The sequence below is a fragment of the Emys orbicularis genome, chromosome 7, assembly GCF_028017835.1.
Source record: "Emys orbicularis isolate rEmyOrb1 chromosome 7, rEmyOrb1.hap1, whole genome shotgun sequence".
Classification (NCBI taxonomy): domain Eukaryota; kingdom Metazoa; phylum Chordata; order Testudines; family Emydidae; genus Emys; species Emys orbicularis.
Genome location: NC_088689.1, coordinates 34,235,770 through 34,256,528, shown reverse-complemented (window position 1 = coordinate 34,256,528; position 20,759 = coordinate 34,235,770). Strand labels below are relative to the sequence as shown.

The 20,759-nt window shown below is 45.9% G+C and overlaps 1 protein-coding gene across 3 annotated transcripts in view; it reads left to right on the top strand.

Annotated features, from left to right (window-relative positions):
* RPP30 (ribonuclease P/MRP subunit p30) overlaps nt 1-20,759 on the top strand; it is a 34,553-nt gene that overhangs the window by 8,512 nt on the left and 5,282 nt on the right. For 2 of the 3 annotated variants that reach the window (XM_065407556.1, XM_065407555.1), the window contains 5 exons: nt 6,925-7,014; nt 9,912-10,028; nt 12,716-12,745; nt 13,105-13,142; nt 14,418-14,497. In XM_065407556.1, the coding sequence (XP_065263628.1) occupies nt 6,925-7,014; nt 9,912-10,028; nt 12,716-12,745; nt 13,105-13,142; nt 14,418-14,497 (355 nt within the window). The remainder of the gene's footprint in view (nt 1-6,924; nt 7,015-9,911; nt 10,029-12,715; nt 12,746-13,104; nt 13,143-14,417; nt 14,498-20,759) is intronic. The other variant, XM_065407557.1, reaches the window with a different exon arrangement.

Below are 20,759 nucleotides of genomic sequence, written 5' to 3'. Positions count from 1 at the left end.
TATTGTTATTCCTGTCAACTTATAAAGGCAGTTTTGTGTGTTTGAATATGATCTAATGTGGTTCAGTTTTTGTAGTTGATAGAGAAAATTTGTTCTGCTCTTATCCAGTAAGGTGACATTCACCCTACCTATCATCTCTCACTGAGTATCAAGAGGTTTTCTCCTGCCTCCAATTGGCTCATAATGCCAGCCTCCATCTCCCTTTTGTTTAATTTTCAGACAAGCACTTTTGTGGGTTTTTTCCCTCCACCTCCTCAGGCTTGAGAGGAGCTCCCTGTAAACATCTGCAAACCCACCTCATTACCTTCCTCAAAATCCCCCCTTAAAACTCACCTGTGCTGTGAAGCCTACAGAAAACTTGACAACGGTTAGGCCACTAGTGACCTGAAATCACAGCCTATCATGCTGACCAATAGTGCTCATTGTTTCCTTGTCCTACTCCATCTGTCTGCATGTATCCATCTGTTGTCTCTTGTCTTCTACTTAGAGTGTAAGATCTCTGAGGCAGGGGTTGTCTTTGTTTGTACAGCACCTAGCATGGTGAGGTTCTGGTCCATGATGAGGGCTCCTAGGCACTATGGTAATACAAATAATTAGTAGTAGAAATTACATTTTCCCCTCGCAGTACTATATCTTTTCAGAGTCATTCTGTCAGACAGGAGAAGGTTCGGCTTCTTGATCAACTGCGTTTTCTGGCCATCATGTTTTTAAGCATTTTACAGTTGCTGTGGAAATACACTTAATGTGCAATCAGACTCCGGTGGTTATTGAGCATTCCACTGTACACTAGTTTGTACTGTTTCTTTGTCAATATATCTTGAACAAACACCACGGCCAGAAAACTATTGGTTCTAAAGCACTATCTAATGCAGAGTGGTTTCTGGATTAACTAGTCAGGCAGTAGACATTCGCTACCCCCCTGTGTCTCGTATACAAAGTGTTAAAATGTGCGATATTTGTGTAGCTGGTGTGAGTGCCCCATCAGGCTGACGGTCTGACACAACCTGGCATTTATCAAAATATTTTGCACACATAAAATTGTCATGTGGATTCATTGATTGAAAACTCATTAGGCTTCTCTGCTAACTGCGGAATTCCAAGAATGAGTAGCAAGTAACCGTCTGCTTTTGCTAATCTGACTGACAGTGAACAAACTGATCTTTAACGTGGGAGATGATGGACTACCAACTACTGAATCTCTTGATGGGAATGCCAGTATTCTCTTTCAAAGGAAGTCTGCCAACTTGGAATGGAGTCTATTTTAAAAAATGGCTGAAAACTATTTTCTGTTACTACAGCTGCCACTGTATGCTCCTGCCTCCCCAGCCTATTTTTGTAGTATAACCATCAAACTTCCCTGCTTTAAAAAAAAAAAAATTGTTTACCTCTGCCTTGTGAAAGACTCATATGTACAGGAAACTGACAGAGGTACAATTTGACTATATAAAGTAAATACACTGAAAGATTTTTTTTCTAATATCTTTCAGCCATAGTAATCTTAAATCTTACTTGTAACAACTGTAGTTTAAGAAAACTCCCATTTGATTGATTTTTCTTTTAAATTAATGTTCCTCTTCTTGAATAGTTTTCTAAGGTGCCTTGGACTGTCTTCCTCTTTCTGTTTTTAGGTTTTGAAAGATGCAAATGACCTCAGAAAAAATCTGCAAGAAGGGAGATATAGGTTAGGAAAAACTTCCTAACTTTAAGGGTAGTTAAACACTGGAACCAATTACCTAGGGAGGTTGTGGAATCTGTATCCATCATTGGAGGTTAAGAACAGGTTAGGCAAACACCTGTGAGGGCTGGTCCAGATCAATGGTTTTCAAAGTTTTTAGGCTGCATACCCCTGTCCAAATAATGTAGTCTATCACGTACTCCCATCTGAGATAGGCAGAAGCAATGTGTGCGGGGGCGGGGGGTTCTGCCTTCCATTTAGCAACAGCTTCTAGAGGTTTTCAAACTGTGTGCCCCCCTGGGGGTTCAAAGGAACGCTCAGGATGGGGATGGGAGTGGCAGTTCTCAAGTTTTTGAGCTGAAACCCCCTCCCACCCTTGAGTTACAGTTTTTGGTTGCAACCTCACTTCCCTCTCCCCCCCTCCCCCCAACCAGACGGACTGGGTGGCCCCATGAGGTGAGGTAGAGCTTCCTCCCCAAGCCCTGCCCCGTGAACATTCCTCCTTGTCCCTCTAGGGCGGGGGTGGGCAAACTTTTTGGCTCGAGGGCCACATCGGGGAATAGAAATTGTATGGCGGGCCATGAATGCTCACGAAATTGGGGTTGGGGTGTGGGAAGGGGTGAGGGCTCTGGGGTGGGGCTGGGGATGAGGAGTTTGGTGTGTAGGAGGGTGCTCTGGGATGGGACCAAGGGGTTCAGAGGGCAGGAGGGGGATCAGGGATGGGGCAGAGGTGCGTGGTGCCGCCCCCGACCCAGCACCCCAGCTGGAGCGCCGGAGTGGGACAAGCCCCAGACCTCGCTCCTCAGCAGGGTCGCGGGCCGGCTTAAAACGGCTCGCGGGCTGTAGTGTGCCCACCCCTGCTCTAGGGGGGCACGCCCCACAGTTTGAAAACTTCTGATTCTGAGTCACACAGCAGAAAGGAAATTTGCACCAGTGCGGCTTCAGTTTTAATTGAATGGAGATTAAACATTGATTAGATTGCCAAGTCTTACTAAATAAAGTGTGTTGTCCACCGTTAGAGGATTTTTCTCACCTACCCCCCATGAGATCTCGTGTGCTCCTAGAGGTATGTGTACCCCAATTTGATAACCACTGGTCTAGATAATCCTTAGTCCTGCATCAATGCAGGGGATTGGACTAGATCACCTATCAAGGTCCCTTCCAGTCCTATGATTCTATTTATTTTATCCTAAGGTGGCTCAAGATCTTTCCAGGAGGCACTAGTAACAATGTAAAACAACTGGAACTGGAATGTTCAGTCTACACAAGAAATTAGAGCGATACATTATTCTTTAGAGCCTGAATGTCCTGTTGATTGTTAAATAAATTAATAGGTAGGTCGTATTTCACTAGCATCTACCTGATCTTCCTTTGAAGCATCTCCTTCAGATGTCAACATTTAAATCTTATTGGCTTCATCAGTAAAATATCACTTTGCCAAAGTGTAAGCCCTTTTGTCTTTTGGAATTTCAAGGGATAACTCATTTATTTTACTGCCAACACCAGTGTGTCCACCAGATGAGGCTGTTGTCTCCATTGAGTGTGCATGATCTGAGCTGTAGTGGTAGGACTCCATGTATTTTTTTTTCTTTTTAAGTTTGGGCAACCAGACTCTGTGTGACTTGTCTGGTTGATCCAAAGACTCAGCAGTTACTGGAGTAGAGTGGATCTCAGCAAATGTTCCAACTTTCTTGACAATTTAGGAATTCTCCCTTTAAACATGCTTCTTTCTTCTATTTAGTTTGGCTTTTCCTTTTTTGTTCCTTGTGACAGCTCCTAATCACTGGGAGTCCGGGCTGGTATTCTTGAATTTGAACAGTTCCCCCTCCAGTTGTGGCACATTCGTGACATGGAATAGATGTTTTCCTAACCAACTCAGGTGTAGAGAGAGGCTGGTTCTCTGTCATCCCACAACACAACATCTGCTGGAACTTCTGTTTTGTATTTTTGGGTATGTCTACACAGCAATAAAACACGCGTGGCTAGCCCGTGTCAGCTGACTTGGGCTGCAGGGCTATAAAACTGCAGTATAGACATTCAGGCTGGGTCCCAAAGGCCAGGCTCCAGCCTGAGCTTGAATGTCTACACTACAGTTTTATAGCCCTGTAGCCTGAGCCCTGCAATCCCATGTCAGCTGACACAGGCCAGCCGTGAGTGTTTTATTGCAATGTGGACTGATCCTTTGTTTTCATTCACTTGTTTGTGTCTTCCTGTCTCCAGTTCCTGTGTCCTTGCTGCTGTCGCATGTAGGGGATGATTCAAAGCCCAATGAGGGCGTTGTTTGTGCTCACTGTCAACATTTACACACTAAATTCACTAACCCCTTGGCTCTTTGTCAGTATCTTGATAACAGGAATGGCCAGGATGACATTTTAAATATCAAAGAAAGTTTGTAAGTAGCCAAAGAGAATCCAAAATGATTATTGCAATTTCCTGTAGGTGTCCCATGAGTTGCCCATCTTTCCAGTTGATAGCATTAGACTGTAGATAAGGAAGGGGATAAAAATAGATTAAGGCTCTGTCCATACTCGGACCAAGGAACCATACTTAAACTCCGTTTAAACAGCATTCCATCTAAATGGGTGTCTGATAGTATAGCCAGCTGGTTGGAAATCTGTTAAGCTAGAACTGCAGTTAAACTGATTTTGAACACTTTATCAAACTTGGTTTGAAACGGAGGGTAAATGGGGCCTAAATTTTGGAATGCCAATATTCCTCAAAGCCCTCTTCAGTATATCTAGGAATCATTTGTACATGGTGTAAAACAATTGTGCTTTGGAGACTCTTGCATTACAGCAATGTGGGCTGTGTGACAGGGGTGTGTGTGCCACCCTCCCCCCTTAGGGTGTAGAGGCAGGGTGTAAGTAGCCCATGTTTACGTCTCTGGCCAAAGCCAATAGACTTGCCCCTATTAGCAGGGCAATAAGGCCTAGTGGCAAAGTTCACAGATTCGCCCCTGTCAGCAGGGCAGTAAAGCCCAGTGACTAAAGTCAATAGCTTTGCCCCAGTTAGCTGGGCAGTAAGGCTTGCTGGCCAAAACCAATGGTTCCGCCCTTGTTAGCAGGGCAGTAAGGCCTAGTGGCCAAAGTCAATGGATTCGCCCCCAGTCCGCAGGGCAGTAAGGCCTAGCAGTCAGAGTCAATAATCTGCCCTGTTAGCAGAGCAGTAAGACCAAGTGGCCTCAGTCAGTCACGCACAAAAAAGGGGGGTGATAGCGGCCCAGGTAGGGGGGGCCCAGGCCCTCCCTCTCCACCGGGCCCCAGCTCAGGGCCCTGGTAGTGGCAAGAGTGTATGCCACTGAGTCAGCAGGGGTGTCCAACCAAAACATGCTGACTAAAGGTTCCGGTTCACTAATCAAGCCACTATATAATTCCCCTGAGCTGCTTCCTGCCATGGTTCCCACTGCTGCGGCCTGGGCATCTCCGCTGTCTCCAGGTTCCCCAGTCTGCGCTGTCCCCGGTGACTCCAGACTTTGTGAGGCCTCCCTGGGTACCCTGGCATCTGCCTGGGTTGCGGCGTCTCCGGCTCCCACGGCCTTGAGCTTTGGCTGGAGCCTACGGCGTGCGTCCTTCCTCTCCAGCAGTCCGCCTCAACTGAGCTGAGCTTCTCCCTTTTATACTAGTGCATTTGGAGCATGCCCAGTAGAGTTGAGGCATGGCTTCCTCATCCCATAATGTAGGGTTAACACTTCCCCATCCAGTGTGGGTCGAGTTCGCCCTGACACAGGCTGATTAACAGAGATCCCTTCTTCAAGGGACCAGGAAGCAAAACCAGAAGTGTTTACTCGTCTCCTTTATGATGTATAAAGATGGCCTGCTGAAGCATTTTAGACCTTAGTGTTCCTAATCTCTCTTCCCTGGAGGATCTTGGTAAGCCCCCTGCAGGACTGGAATAGTGATGATATACAAGGCTAGTAGGTAGGGATGTGGGAGAGCTACACCTCTGCTATTGGTCTTATGAGACATGGTTCAGCACCTCCAAAAAATTTGCCAGGTTGTTGAGTGAAGAGAACGAAGGGAGGACCCTACATTGCTAATTTTAGAACAAAAAACCAAAAGTGACTTTTGAACTGAACTTCATTGAGAAACAGAAAATGGGGGGGAAGCTGGGTTCTGCTTTGCAGCGCACCTGGTCATAACGTATGGGCTAGATTCTCCATTCCAACCAAGCTGTGCTCAGACAGAGTAGAGAAGTGATGCTGCAGGGAACCACATGCAATTCCCTCATTAGGAGCTGCCGAGCTCTGTGTTGTGCCCTGGAAAACCCTGATACGCTTACTTGCCTTACAGTGGTGGGGAGAAGGGATTGGAGGGGCTCTTTGGCTGGTTCAGGTTGTGCTAGTGGGGAATTCCCCCCACACACACAGGGAATTCTGCACTGACCATCTCCAGCCACTTTATGGCTTCCAGCCTTAAAATGGCCTTGATGGACCAGAAAATCTGGTCCCCTATAATCATCTTTACTGTGTATGCATATATAGCATGAACAAGACAGTGTATGCAATTAATGTCTTGTATGAGAAACTATATGAATCACGTGGTCCCCTCATGGGGCGTTAACTGTCTCTAGACAGTTCATTGGCCACATTTAGCTCTTTTCTTCTCAAAGAGAATGTAAATTGTGGGGATGTGCCCTAGTAGCCTGGAGCCAAGATTTTAAAAGTGCATAGTGATTTTGGGCACCCAATTTGAGACCCTCAGAAGGTGGGTGCTGAGCATTTTCTGAAGATCAGGCTCCTTTAATGGGTCTCAAGTTGGTCACCCAAAACCACAGTCACTTAGCAGTGTCTGAAGTGCTGCTATCCTAGGCCAAATCCTTTTTCCTAAAAGCAAATAAGAATCATCCCTCTGGGACTTGAGAAGTAACTTTGCAGTTTGTTTGGAAAAAGGAGGCTCTGCTGTATTAGCAATGTGTCTGGTAAGGGTGGATCACTTTGCTAACCCCACTTTAAGGGGTGCCTTACAACCAACTGAGAGCAAAGCAATGATGCCCACTGCTAAGCTATCTGTTTATTTTAATGGGAAAAGTGCTTTAAAAGTGCCAAGTGCTTTAAAAATAAATAAATCCAACATACCCACATGGCACTGTTGCAGTGTCTTGCTGGTATCCCTGTGGAACAGCTCTTGGATTTAAAACATAGACTACGCTGGAAATGCCTTTGACATATCTGTGATATAGCAAATGTCTGCATGTCTAAAGCTAGCAGCCCACTTAAAGGTGCCTTATCTGTTTGTATTTTTGTGATGTAGGTCGCTTGCACAAATCTAGATGTGGATCTGATATGCATAAATGTAACAGAAAAGCTGCCATTCTACTTCCGAAGACCCCCTGTTAACATGGTAAATTTGCAACTAAAACATTTGCTGCTATTAAACTCAGTATATAATACTAACACAACTGAGGTTTTCCACCGGAGTGGTTTTTTTCTTGCTCTTGTACTACAGGGTGGTTTTTCTTTGAAGATGTGTTCCCTCCTTACTTTTCTACACCATGACTATACTGAGGTCTCATCTGTGTAAGGCAGTGCTTCATTAAATGAAATCAGTGCCAGCCAATGGAATTGCTGAATATTTGATATTGGATAAAAGTTAGAGTAAAAACAAAGCATCAGGCATTTATAAACTATCTTTTATAAATAAAATCCTGCCCACACAACTTAGTCTGGATACTTAGGTCAGATTCTTTCCTTGAATATGGACCAACATCAGCTCCTTGTCAGTAGCAGTTACTCATGGGTGGGCATCCATGGGTAGATTTTAGTCCTTGTTGTTGAAAAATGTACAGCTAGAGCTGGCTGGAAACTTGAATTCCTGTTCCATAGGAATAACAAAAAAAAATTGTTCTGCTATGGAATGAAAAATGAAATTTCTAAATTTCTCACAGAACAGAAATTTCAGCATCTTGTTTCAGATTTTTTTTCCCAAACAACATTTTTGTTTTGACCTCTCAAAATGTTTCTGAGGCTCCCAGAGCCCCAGCAGTTCTCCATGTGGGGAGCTGGGCAGCACAGGGACCCTGAGGGTATGTCTACACACCAATATAAGCCTGGGCTCAAGCCTAACCTCCCCTTGTGTCCACACACCAAATGTGTTAACCTAGGTCTCAAACCTAGCACCCCAAGACCCTGCAGGACTGGAGGGTCCAAGTCCATGTTAAGCTGGGGCCTAGGGTCCAAGCCCTATTGCTTTCCTGTGTGCACGCAACTCCAGCTTGACTCAGATCCCAGAAGGCCTCTGGATGTATCCCAGAGTTCCCTGGGGCAGCTTCTTTAGTCCTCTCTATGCCAACAATTTGTGGTGCAGTCTGGTGCACTCTGTTGCAAATGGAGTACACTGGAGCACACTGCACCCCAAGCCCTAGGGATTCACTTCACCACTCTGCAGCCAGCAGCAGCCAGCTGTTGGGGGTGGGAGTGTTTTTCCTCTGAAACCTACATTTTATGTCAAACTTCAAAACAGACAAAAATAAATAAAAAAACCCAACCAAACAAAAACACCTTTGCTGAACATCCCATTTTAAAAATTAAGAATTGTAACGTTTAATTTCAGTAGTTTGAAAGCCCTGAACACTGATGTCCTAATTATCCTGAGAACGGGTGCACATGGGCATTTTCCTGCCAATGTGACTCAGCTTAGAGGTAGAGAGCCCAATTCTCAGATTAGATGATATTTCAGTATAAAGCCTCCTCAAACTGCAGTCATTGTCCTGAGACAGCCACCAAAGGAGCTAGTTATGAAGTTTATGTACTTGTGGGCTTCTTATGGGCACCTGAGTCGCATCAATGGCACCACCCCAGTGTGGAAACAGGGTGGGCAGTAGCGTTTTTTCACAGTGCATCACATTTCTAGGCCTAGAGTGTTGACATTGGAGGGGGGGGGGGAGGAGAGAAGTGGTGCTAGGCACTCTGGGATAGGGTTACTTTGACTCAGGTCTGTGCACTGCAGTGTGGATGCCAGAGCCCTAGGTTCAAGCATGGGTCAGAAAATCCTTAACCTAGGGTTAAAATGCAGTGTAGACACTCAAGCACAGGGTTCCCTGACATGGGTCAGCTGACTCGAGTCCCACTAACCCGAGGCTTACATTGTTGTGTGGACATACCCTGAGAGCCCCAGCTCTGGCACAGTCCATCTGGTGGGCTGCTGAGGACTGGGGCAGGCAAGCTGGCAGGAAATCAGTCAGGTTTCTGACTGAAACCTGTTTGGCAGGCAGGTTTCTCTGGTTCTGACCAGCGCTAGTGATGACGTTTGATAAATCTCATGCTTGGGTGTATGTGGAGGACAGGCACAGCAGCTAATTGGACAAATGAAATAAGAAGGTTCTCTTTCGTGTACTGCAACATCTTGCTATAAAGCTCCATAACGCTAGTGTGAGATAGTGTTGTGCAGTGAGCTGACTACAGAGACAGGAGCTTATCTGCAAAAGTGAGAATATCTGTTTCACAGAGGGGCTGTGAGGGTGGGTTAATGCTCTTTTGTTCTGTGTTTGTACAGCACCTAGCATAATGAAGTCCTTAGTCCATGGCTGGGCTCCTAGGCACTACCACAACAGAAATAATAACAAACTGTACTACAATCTACTTTCCTTCAAAAATTGTCAAATGGGGTGGGGAAGATTTAATTAACTTCACTCTTCTCCCGGAATAACTTCTCCATTCGTCAGTACTTGAGTACTATGGTGATGGGTGCTAGGGAGAACCCTCAACTTTGGAAAGTGATACTCTTCAGGGCCAGCTGTGAAGCTGCAGAAGGAGTGTTCTGTCGATTTTTACAGTGCCTATCTGTTCATGAAATGCTCCAGTGATTAACCAGATCTTCAGAGTTTGGAGCCATGATTGGCCTTCTGAAGAGAGGAAACTTCCCACTGTTCTCTTTCTCTCACGCTTTGAGACTTCCACACTTGCAGCTGAACAACTGTGTTTGTCTCTCATCTGAAAGCCTATTACAGCCTGGCAAGTAGAGAGGAAGAGAGAGCTTTTTTTTTATTTTTTTTTTTTATAAGCCTCAGTTACCTGACAGTCTTAAGTTCAAGTGCATTTACATGGCATACAGACACAATGTCTTTATTTTCACCCTTCAGACTACGGTGTGTTTCTGTTGGAACAATTCCTGCCGCACGTTAGTTTTGTATATAAAGCGGTAGAACTGAGCGAAGAAGTCATCAATAATAGACACTAGTTGTAAGATTGGTATGCGACTCTGCTTTTGGTTTTTGATTATTTTCTTTCTTTCATGTGAAGGCAATAGATCGCGGTGTTTACTTTGAACTTCTTTACACCCCTGCCATCAAAGACTCCACAATGAGAAGATACACAATTTCAAATGCTCTGAGTCTGATGCAGATCTGCAAAGGAAAGGTGAGCTCTCAAACCGAAATACAATTCATTCAGTCAGTTGTTCAGATTCTTCTGGAGTTGCATCAGCTGAGCAGTTTCAAGAAGGTTTGATGCTGGAATTTCTGAACACATGACTGAGCCTTTGCCTGCCAATACATGCAAACCATAATTCCAACTACAAATATCGTTGGCTGTGGAACAGCTAATATTTTCTAAGGCCGATGCTTTTAAAATGGTCGAGATTTTTTTCAGAGCAACCTGTCAGTTACTGCAGCTATAATACTGGGGCGATGCAGGGCATTCACAAAAAACAGTCCTGGAGACTTAAGATTTGCACAAAAATAGATGTTTGTGCATATTGTTAAAGGTATGTAGTGAATTTCTAAATAACAAAAAGCACATCTTGTAGATCTAGGCATCTGTACATATGTTAAACTATTGTATCATACCATATCATATCTTACAAAATACTTGAAATACAGGATCTTGCATGTATTTAAAAACAGCTAAGTGAAAACATCACTAAACTCCTATTACATAAAACAAGCCCATACTGCTGGCTGCCACAGGGCAGATTTCTGGCTGAAATAGCTCTGTCCTACATTCTGCCCTGCTTCTGAAACTGAGGAATGAAGGAAGTCTTATATCTGAAGATCCTCATGTCCCTCCTATTGATATGTTGCATCCCACCAGGGCAACCTGTCAATCCTGGTGGGGCCTCACATCACATGCAGAGGAGGAGGAATCGCAGCTTTCTTTTTCCCTTTCTCTGTGGAGATGTGATAGGTAGCACCACCTCCTGAATCTTTCTTCTCAGCCTCCCGTGCCCACGTGCCTCAGCACTGGGCAGGGACTCTCCTCTGGCCTCCCTCCAGCTAAGGGGAGTTATGGTGTTGCCACCTCCTGGACTCTGTTGGCTGTTCCCCTTCTGCACAGAGTCTGGAAGACAGGAATTGGCTGCTGCAGCTCAAAACAGCAGGCTTAATTTTTCCAGCTGAAGCAGTCAACACCCTTGAAACTCAAAAGCACCCTCGAGATCCATAGTAAGCAGGTTTAAAGGTGACCTGCAAAGCAAAAACATCTCCTGAGATCTTTCCTGATGTGTGTGTGTGTGGGCGGGGGGGGAGTTCCTCTATGTGTTACTTCTGCTTCTGGCTTTTAGTGCTCTCTGAGCCATAGGGGTCTGCACGTTCTTTCATGCTCAGCACCAGAAGAAGTCTTGTGCATAGTGGAGACAGTGAGGTCGTTCCATGGAAATGCAAATAGCTCTGAGGCAATCAGAGCTCCTACTTGTGCACGCAGTTGCTCTCCTCAAATCCATGCTCCACTCCTTGTGTTTGGAAAGCGAAGGGCAAGTGAAGCCATGTAGAAGAGCAGCAAATGGGCCTTATCCCCCTAACTGGGGACGTGTGGTATGTAAGGGGCAGTGATGTCAGCGGGAAGAGTGCAGAGACCTCACAGCTCAGGCTTTGCCCTGAAAAGGAATCCCACAGCCCTATTTTCATCTTTAAAATGGTATGAGAGATCTTTAAGGCTAATGCTTTAGAGGTAGGTTTCCATGAGCACCTTCTCTCAAGTCATTACAGGCAGGAGTCCTTTGAGGTTCACCATTAAAGGAACTGTGGCAGCTATGCAAAGAACTGGGATGTGTGAGCCCCCGAAACAGTCACCCTCTGCCATGGCCTAGGGGTCCCATAGAAGCCTAGTGAAGGAAAGAGGGGAGTTAGCCAGCCAGGGAGATGAGAGAGGAGTGTGGTATTCTTCCTTCACCGACCATTTTAATCTGAATGCATAGATGCTGATATTGAGGGCTATCAGTATTAGTGGTGATAAGTCAGTGGATGATACCAGTGGGTTCTCACTGGCTGACGTCAGGCTAGATCTTTTAGCCAGTATAATTGTTAATAGGGATCAAAATGTGCTGAAGATTTGATCTCCCCATTGCTGAATTAATGCTATTAGAAGTGGCTTTTTTTTTTTTTCCAATCCCCATCAAAAAATCTTTTAAAAATCCAGCCCTCAGAAGAGTTAGGGGTTTTGTTTTGTGTGTTCAACTCCAAAACACAGAGACAGACTATTTGGGTCATCCCATAGCTGATGTAACTCTGGCTTTTTCACATCTGTGGGTGAGGGGTTGTAATTAAGGGTACGTCTACACAGCAGTTATGCACCTGCAGCTGGCCTGGGGCAGCTGACTTGGGGTCGGGCTACAAGGCTGTGAAATTGCTGTGTAGACATTGAGGCTCAGGCTGGAGCTTGAGGTCTGGGACCCCATGAGTCGGGAGGGTCTGAGACCCTGGGCTCCAGCCTGAACCTGAACATCTACACAGCAATTTCAGTCTCGCAGCCCAAGCACCATGAGCCTGAGTCAGCTGACCCAGGCCAGACACAGCTGTAGATGGAATGAGTGTAATTATGATGCTTTTTTTTTTTTTTTTTTTTTTTTTTGTATAGACTCTTGACCCAGTAAACTCTGCAACTTGCAGAGCTGATAGATGGTTTTGGTTTATTGTTTCCAAGGAGCCATAATACACAATCTTCATGGATTTCCTTGTTCCAGAAAGCAGCACTTTTGCTAGATAGGGCAACTGAATTAACTCTTAACTTCAAATGATACTCATAGGAGTATTAGTGTTGGGTTTATGTTAATCTTCAATTTATTAATAACATTTATCTAAGATTAATGCTCGTTTTCCTTTATTCTCTAGAACATAATTATATCTAGTGCAGCTGAAAGGGTAAGTCTGTATTTTTTTAATGTAAATAAATGTAATGTAAATAAATTTCTGCTAGAAATATAAGCATCAATATAATTACTCTTTTGAATTTTTCTTTTGGTTTCCTCTGTATCACTTTATTGTTGAATTTTCTTAATTCTGCTAGTGGAAGTGGGCACTTCCTGTTTTCCCTTGGTGAAAGCAATTGTCTTGCTCTCATGTTAGCATCTCCAGCAACTCGGGAACCCATGATTATATGAAATTTAAATTAACAGTTAATGGCTGATAGTTTCTGTAAATAATCTTATCTTGCAAACTGTGACTCTCTAAAATACATTGAGGGGGTGTGTAGATATTCACACTTGTGTTGTCTGTTTTAGCCATTAGAACTTCGAGGTCCTTATGATGTGGCTAATCTGTATCCTTTCCCAAGTAAAAGCTGATCTTTAAGAATAATATAGGAAACTTGCAGTTTACTTTTAAATATTTGATATTGCAATAAAAATATTTCTATGCCTTTCTCTCCCCCACCCTCCAGACCTTTTTAAAATTTGTGACTTACGTAGGTCGGATCCTTGATACAATACATAGTGATTGTAACAGAACTCATGGCAGCAGGAAGATTGTTTGAATTATTAATTTCAGAACAAAATTCATACTTTAGAAATATAGAAGAGATTTTAGTGTATGTCCCCAACTGCAGTGTTGAATAAAACAAAGTTTAAAAATAAAATAAAATAAAACCTTTCAATGAAAAGATAAGGTTCAATCTACCTGTACTAGAACTCTTTCAACATAAGCATTGCAACTATAAGAAGACTGTTAAATAACTCTAATTAGCTTTGTCCTCAGTAGGAGTGTTTGGGTTCTTTTGTGATTGTAAACTATAATGCTTTTATAATACAGTGTCAGATCTGAGAAACAGATTTTGGTTTCACACTTTAATACTAGAGAATGCTAATACTGCAATTGGCAAAAAAAGAGTAAAGTCTCTGCATTCTAGTTTGTCACTTTTGGAGAATATGGGCATGTGTATACCTGCTGTATTTCACACCACGAGGCCAGTTGATGATTTCCTTCCTGAATCAGGATTCTGAATGGGCATGGGAGAGTGGCAAACTTGTTTTGTCCCATGTAGAAAGTAGATCCAAGTTTCTTTTTCTTCCCAAATTAGGAGGATTCTCCCCCTCCCGCAAGGCTTCAGAATACTCTCTGTAGGATGGAAATTCCATGTTCTGGCCAACTCCTAGTCCCTTTCACAGTGCCCTACAAAACCACGTTTCAAACCAGGTTCAATGGAACAGCATTTAAACATGGTTTCCTAACTTCAATGAAAGGCTAGTCTGGACAGGGACAAGTCTGGAGAAAAATACTCAACTGGTCTGAAGGTTCTGTCCTCAAAAGGGAATGGGTTCTTCGGCTTAGGGCCTGATCCAACAGTAGAATCAATAGAATGTTGACAATGTAAGTACTTCCATTGGCTTCAATGGGCATTGAATCAGATCCTCGATATTTTAAGTGCCACCCATACAATAGTACTACTCTTCGGGTAACTTTATGCAAGACGTCATTCTGAATTGCAGCTTTGATAGTTCCCAGTTATTTGACAAGTGACCAGATCTACCCCCGGGGAAAGAACCACTTAATCTGTTCACTCCTTTTTGTACACTAAGCTCCTTAACAAAGGTGACAGAGGTTTGTTGTTTGGCCTGTCTGAAAGTGACGCCAAGGCAGCTATTTCTACCAACTGCAGAGCAGTCCTTCTTCATGGAGGTGAGTGAACAGCCAAACTATCTTCTGTTTCATGTTAACTTATATAATTTTTTTTTTTTAGTAATGCAGCTCTGACACTTTATTTTCCAAATGGTGCTGGGCCCTCTCTTAAAGGAAGAGTCTTCTTGGAATTCTTTCTCTAGGTGATGATCCACAGGTGCCTCTTCTCCATTCCATGTACTTTTCTCTCCATCAGTGCAGTGGCCTCCCACAAGGAATAAGAGGAAATGAATGGTTCTACCAGTGGTGGTGGTTGCCTTGGAATACTTATACTACTACTTATGGGGCTCCTCTGGGAAAGCACAGATCATAGAGTCAAACCACACATCAGTCTATTACATTATGTAGCAAAATAGCATTTTGATTCATAAGGGCCAAATCCTGGACTGGCTGAGATCAATGGGATCTTTGCCAATGACTTCAATAGGATCAAGATATGGCCTTAAATGACAGCAGATTCTGTTGCATTCACCCTCTTTAAGCATTTCTGTAGATGCCTCGTCTTCCCTTTGTGACTTTTCATTTTACATCAACTTTATTCATTTTACATATGCTGTGAGAGCACTATGAAGTTTGATGTGAAATCAAACTCAGTGTTCTCTGCTTCCTAAGAAATGCTACTAATAGAGATGCAATGATCTGAAGTATTAGAAAATTAGAACTTGTATCATTGTGCTTTCAGTATAGAAATCTATACAACGACTGTAATTTTTATATGCTCATATATGTCATCATTTAACAATAGGCAGAAGGCAATTTGACTCTTACCTACTGCAGTGGAAATCAACAAGTTTCCAGTTGTATTATGTGCTGCATTCACTGGCGCATAGAGATGAATAAGCCAACATGCCATATATCAATTTAAACATCTTAGGGTATGTCTACACTACGAGAGTAGTTCGATTTTACTTAAATCGAATATGTGGAATCGATATTACAAAGTCGAACGTGTGTATCCACACTAAGGACAGTAATTCGACTTTGTGAGTCCACACTAACGGGGCAAGCGTTGACATTGGAAGCGGTGCACTGTGGGCAGCTATCCTACAGTTCCCGCAGTCCCCGCTGCCCATTGGAATTCTGGGTCGAGCCCCCAATGCCTGCTGGGGAAAAAAATGTGTCGAGGGTGGTTTTGGGTAACTGTCGTCATCCAACCGTCACTCCCGCCCTCCCTCCCTGAAAGCGCCGGCGGGCAATCATTTCATTTCGCGCGCTTTTCTGGTGAGTGACAGCGCGGACGCCACAGCACTGCGAGCATGGAGCCCGCTGCGACCATCGCTGCAGTTATGGCCGTTGTCAACACCTCGCACCTTATCATCCACCTTTCCCAGAGGCAGATGCTGAGAAATCGGGCGAGGAGGCTACAGCAGCGCGGTGAGGACCTGAACTCTGAGAGTGGCACAGACCTGTCACAAAGCACGGGACCCCGCGCCGAGGACATCATGGTGGCAATGGGTCATGTTGATGCTGTGGAACGGCGATTCTGGGCCCGGGAAACAAGCACGGATTGGTGGGACCGCATAGTGCTGCAGGTCTGGGATGAATCACAGTGGCTGCGAAACTTTCGCATGCGGAAGGGGACTTTCCTGGAACTTTGTGAGTTGCTGTCCCCTGCCCTGAAGCGCAAGGACAGCCGGATGCGAGCAGCCCTGAGTGTCCAGAAGCGAGTGGCCATAGCCCTCTGGAAGCTTGCAACGCCAGACAGCTACCGGTCAGTCGCGAACCACTTTGGCGTGGGCAAATCTACCGTGGGGGTTGTTGTGATGCAAGTAGCCAACGCAATCGTTGAGCTACTGCTGTCAAAGGTAGTGACCCTGGGAAACGTGGAGGTCATCATAGATGGCTTCGCCGCGATGGGATTCCCAAACTGCGGTGGGGCTATAGATGGAACTCACATCCCTATCCTGGGACCGGACCACCAGGCCAGCCAGTACATTAACCGAAAGGGCTACTTTTCAATGGTGCTGCAAGCACTGGTGGACCATCGGGGACATTTTACAAACATCAACGTCGGATGGCCGGGCAAGGTTCATGTCGCTCGTGTTTTCAGGAACTCTGGTCTGTTTAGACGGCTGCAGGAAGGTATTTACTTCCCGGACCACAAAATAACTGTTGGGGATGTGGAGATGCCTATAGTGATCCTCGGGGACCCAGCCTACCCGCTAATGCCCTGGCTCATGAAGCCCTATACAGGCGCCCTGGACAGTGAAAAAGAACTCTTCAACTACCGTCTGAGCAAGTGCAGAATGGTGGTGGAGTGTGCTTTTGGACGTCTCAAGGGGAGATGGAGAAGCTTACTGACTCGCTCTGATCTCAGCGAAACCAATATCCCCATTGTTATTGCAGCTTGCTGTGTGCTCCACAATCTCTGTGAGAGCAAGGGGGAGACCTTTATGGCGGGGTGGGAGGTTGAGGCAAATAGCCTGGCTGCTGATTACGCCCAGCCAGACAGCCGGGCGATTAGAAGAGCACAGCGGGACGCGCTGTGCATCCGGGAAGCTTTGAAAGCTAGGTTCCTGAGTGAGCAGGGTAACCTGTGACTATGAAGTTTGTTTACAGAGAAGCTGAACCTGCCCCCGTTTCTTTACCCAGTGAATGTTCACTATCCTCTCCAGTCACATACCCCGTTCCCCCCCTTCCAACACACGTTTAAAAATAAAATCACTGGAAATTTGTTAATGAACACCGTTTTCTTTATTACTGTTTTCGCGGTAAAGTGTTGAAACTGGGACGCAGACTGTGGTGGGGAGCGGGTGTAGTGTAGTGATGCAAAGGACGCTTCTAAACTTGAGGAATGACAGGCTCCTGCTCCTAAAGCGGTCCGCACTGGTGGACTGGTTGTTTCAACGGAGCCTGCCACCCCTCCTGTTCGGGACTCTGTGTGTGGGGGCTATGTGACTTTGTGGCAGGGGGAGGACGGTTACAGATCCCCTGCTGCGTGGCTCTGTGATCCAGGATAGGGACCGCTGCATAAGATCTCTAACCGCTCTCCCCCGCCACAAAGTCACATAGCCCCCCCCCCCCCCCCACAGAGAACATGAAAACCACCTCCAAGACTGACCAGGGTAACTAGTGACTGCAATGTGTGTGTGCCGTGCTGCTGAACCTGCCCCCGCGTCTGTACCCTGGTAAAGGTGACTGTCCTGTCCAATTACCAACTCCCTTCCCCCCCTTCAAACAGACTCTCCTCTAAAAGAACATGATGGAAACAGTAATTAACAGAAACGTATTTTTTATTAGCAACTACACATGAAACTGGGGGATGAAACTGGGACGGGGGCTTGGGTGAGGCAGGAAGGAAAGGACTTATCAAATTTTGGGGAATGAGCCGTCTGGTACTTGAGCAGTCTGCAGGGGTGGAGTGAGAGTTTTCACGGACTCTGCCGCCCCTCCTTCTTGGGACTTTGGGTGAGGGGGTTATGGGACTTTGTGGCGGGGGAGGGCGGTTAGAGATAGACTGCCGCGGGTCTCTGTCCTCCTGCCTCCGGTCCTGCAGAACATCCACAAGGCGCCGGAGCATGTCCGTTTGCTCCCTCATTAGTCCAAGCAGCGTTTGAGTCGCCTGCTGGTCTTCCTGCCGCCACCTCTCCTCCCGTTCAATGTGTGATCGATGGATTTGGGACAAGTTCTCCCTCCACTGGGTCTGCTGGGCTGCCTGGGCTCGGGAGCAGCCCATAAGTTCCGAGAACACGTCGTCCCGTGTCCTCTTCTTTCTACGCCTAATCTGCGCTAGCCTCTGGGAGTGTGATGCCAGGGTAGGTCGGGAGACAGTCGCAGCTGTGGGATGGGAAAAAGGGAGTGAATTCCTCAGAAAGATAAATTTTGTTGGGAACAAAGAACATAGTCTTTCTCTGTGAACAAGACCATGCACAGCACCTATCACATGCGCACTCAGGACAAGGTCGAATTTTCGGCCTTCGCTTTCAGTGCCTGGGGTCTTGCAGTGCAGATCACACAAGTGGGGCAGGACAGCGGAATTTTGGTAGCAGGCTGACATGGTAAGCCGTAGACTTGTGGCTGCTTAAAACTTTAATAATAGCACTGGCCTCCTTTCACGTTCAAAGCAATGCTCCTAGCGTTGGCCAGTTCCTGCTGCCAGCAATCCGGCAAGCATGAACTCTGCCCCTGTCCCACCCCCTCGCGGCTGTCCCAGGGAAAGATCCCTGTATGCTGCCCCTCTCCCACCTCCACCGCGTGGCTGTAAACCGCCGGTTACAGTTCTGTAAAGGAACAGGCAAGCAGTCCCAATACTAACATTCCCCTACCTAATTCAAAGCAGGTCATCATGAGCGACATCACTCTGATGAGGATTTCAGAGACTGAGAAAGAAAGGATGCTTCGGGAAAGCCTGCAAAGACCAGGGCCGTATCCCGCCATGCTCTGCAAGGCAATGATCCCCGAGTACTTGCTTATCTCCTGGCGCGGAAACGTTTCCTACTACGGAGGACACAATAAGGCCGCTCTCCCCAGGAACCTGATGCAAAGGCTTTCCAATTACCTCCAGGAGAGCTTTGTGGAGATGTCCCATGAGGATTTCAGCTCTATCCCCGGACATATAGACCGGATTTTACTGTAGCTGCACTGGCAAGGACTAAACAGTAGAGCGCCTAGGCAAACCAATCATGATAAACCGGACATTGTTAGATTTTTTTGCAGTAGTTGCACTGCCAAGGACTGAAACGTTAAGCGCCTAGGGCAAACTAATCATGAAAAACCCATTGTTAATATTGTTAATATTCCTGTTCTGTTCAAAATAAATGTTTACATGTTTAAAACACTTACCGACTGATCCTTCCCCTGATTCTGGGTCCGGGTTAACGCCTGGGGACGGTTGGTAGGGGATCTCTGTAAGGGTGATGAAGAGATCCTGGCTGTCGGGGAAATCAGCGTTGTAAGCGCTGTCGACTGCCTCGTCCTCCTCATCTCCTTCCTCATCTTCCCCGTCCGCTAACATCTCCGAGGAACCGGCCGTCGACAATATCCCATCCTCAGAGTCCACGGTCAGTGGTGGGGTAGTGGTGGCGGCCGCACCTAGGATGGAATGCAGTGCCTCGTAGAAACGGGATGTCTGGGGCTGGGATCCGGAGCGTCCGTTTGCCTCTTTGGTCTTCTGGTAGCCTTGTCTCAGCTCCTTGATTTTCACGCGGCACTGCGTTGCATCCCGGCTGTATCCTCTCTCTGCCATGGCTTTTGAGATCTTCTCGTAGATCTTTGCATTCCGTCTTTTCGATCGCAGCTCGGAAAGCACGGACTCATCGCCCCACACAGCGATCAGATCCAAGACTTCCCGATCAGTCCATGCTGGGGCCCTCTTTCTATTCTGAGATTGCATGGCCATCTCTGCTGGAGAGCTCTGCATCGTTGCCAGTGCTGCTGAGCTCACCACGATGTCCAAACAGGAAATGAGATTCAAACTGGCCAGACAGGAAAAGGAATTCAAATTTTCCCGGGGCTTTTCCTGTGTGGCTGGTCAGAGCATCCGAGCTCGGACTGCTGTCCAGAGCGTCAACGCAGTGGTGCATTGTGGGATAGCTCCCGGAGCTATTAGCGTCGATTTCCATCCACACCTAGCCTAATTCGACATGGCCATGTCGAATTTAGCGCTACTCCCCTCGTTGGGGAGGAGTACAGAAGTCGAATTTAAGAGACCTCTATGTCGAACTAAATAGCTTCGTTGTGTGGACGGGTGCAGAGTTAATTCGATGTAACGCTGCTAAATTCAACATAAACTCCTAGTGTAGACCAGGCCTTAGTTTCCCAATTAGCCACTTTACAGTGTGCCACTGATTCCTCCTCTCCTCCCCCCCAAAAAATTAAATAAAATAAAAACTCTGTCACCTCTTAGAAACTTCTTATTTTAATTTGTTTACTCTGGCTTGAATCTCTTCCATTGTAAGAGAGGTCTGCCATGTGTACCATAATAAGTGGTGTGAATGACTGGTCAGTTTTGACCATAGAAATAATTTAATGCCAGAACTGAGTTGCTCTATGAGGTGGATACACACTGGGTCTGGACCTGGAACTCAAACTACAAAACATGTGGGACCTGAAACTGTTGTAAATGACAGGTTTGACTTCATGTGAAAGTCTGAGCCTATTCACTGTGAGCCTCTATCCTCCTGCCAAATCTGCAGTGACAGTAGCATATTGAAACGGCATTGCCCTGACAAAATGTACTTGCTCACCCTTTACCACGATGTTGAAAAAAGCTGATATTTTCTTTACCTGGCCAAAAAAAGTGCTTACCCAAGATGAGTGAGCA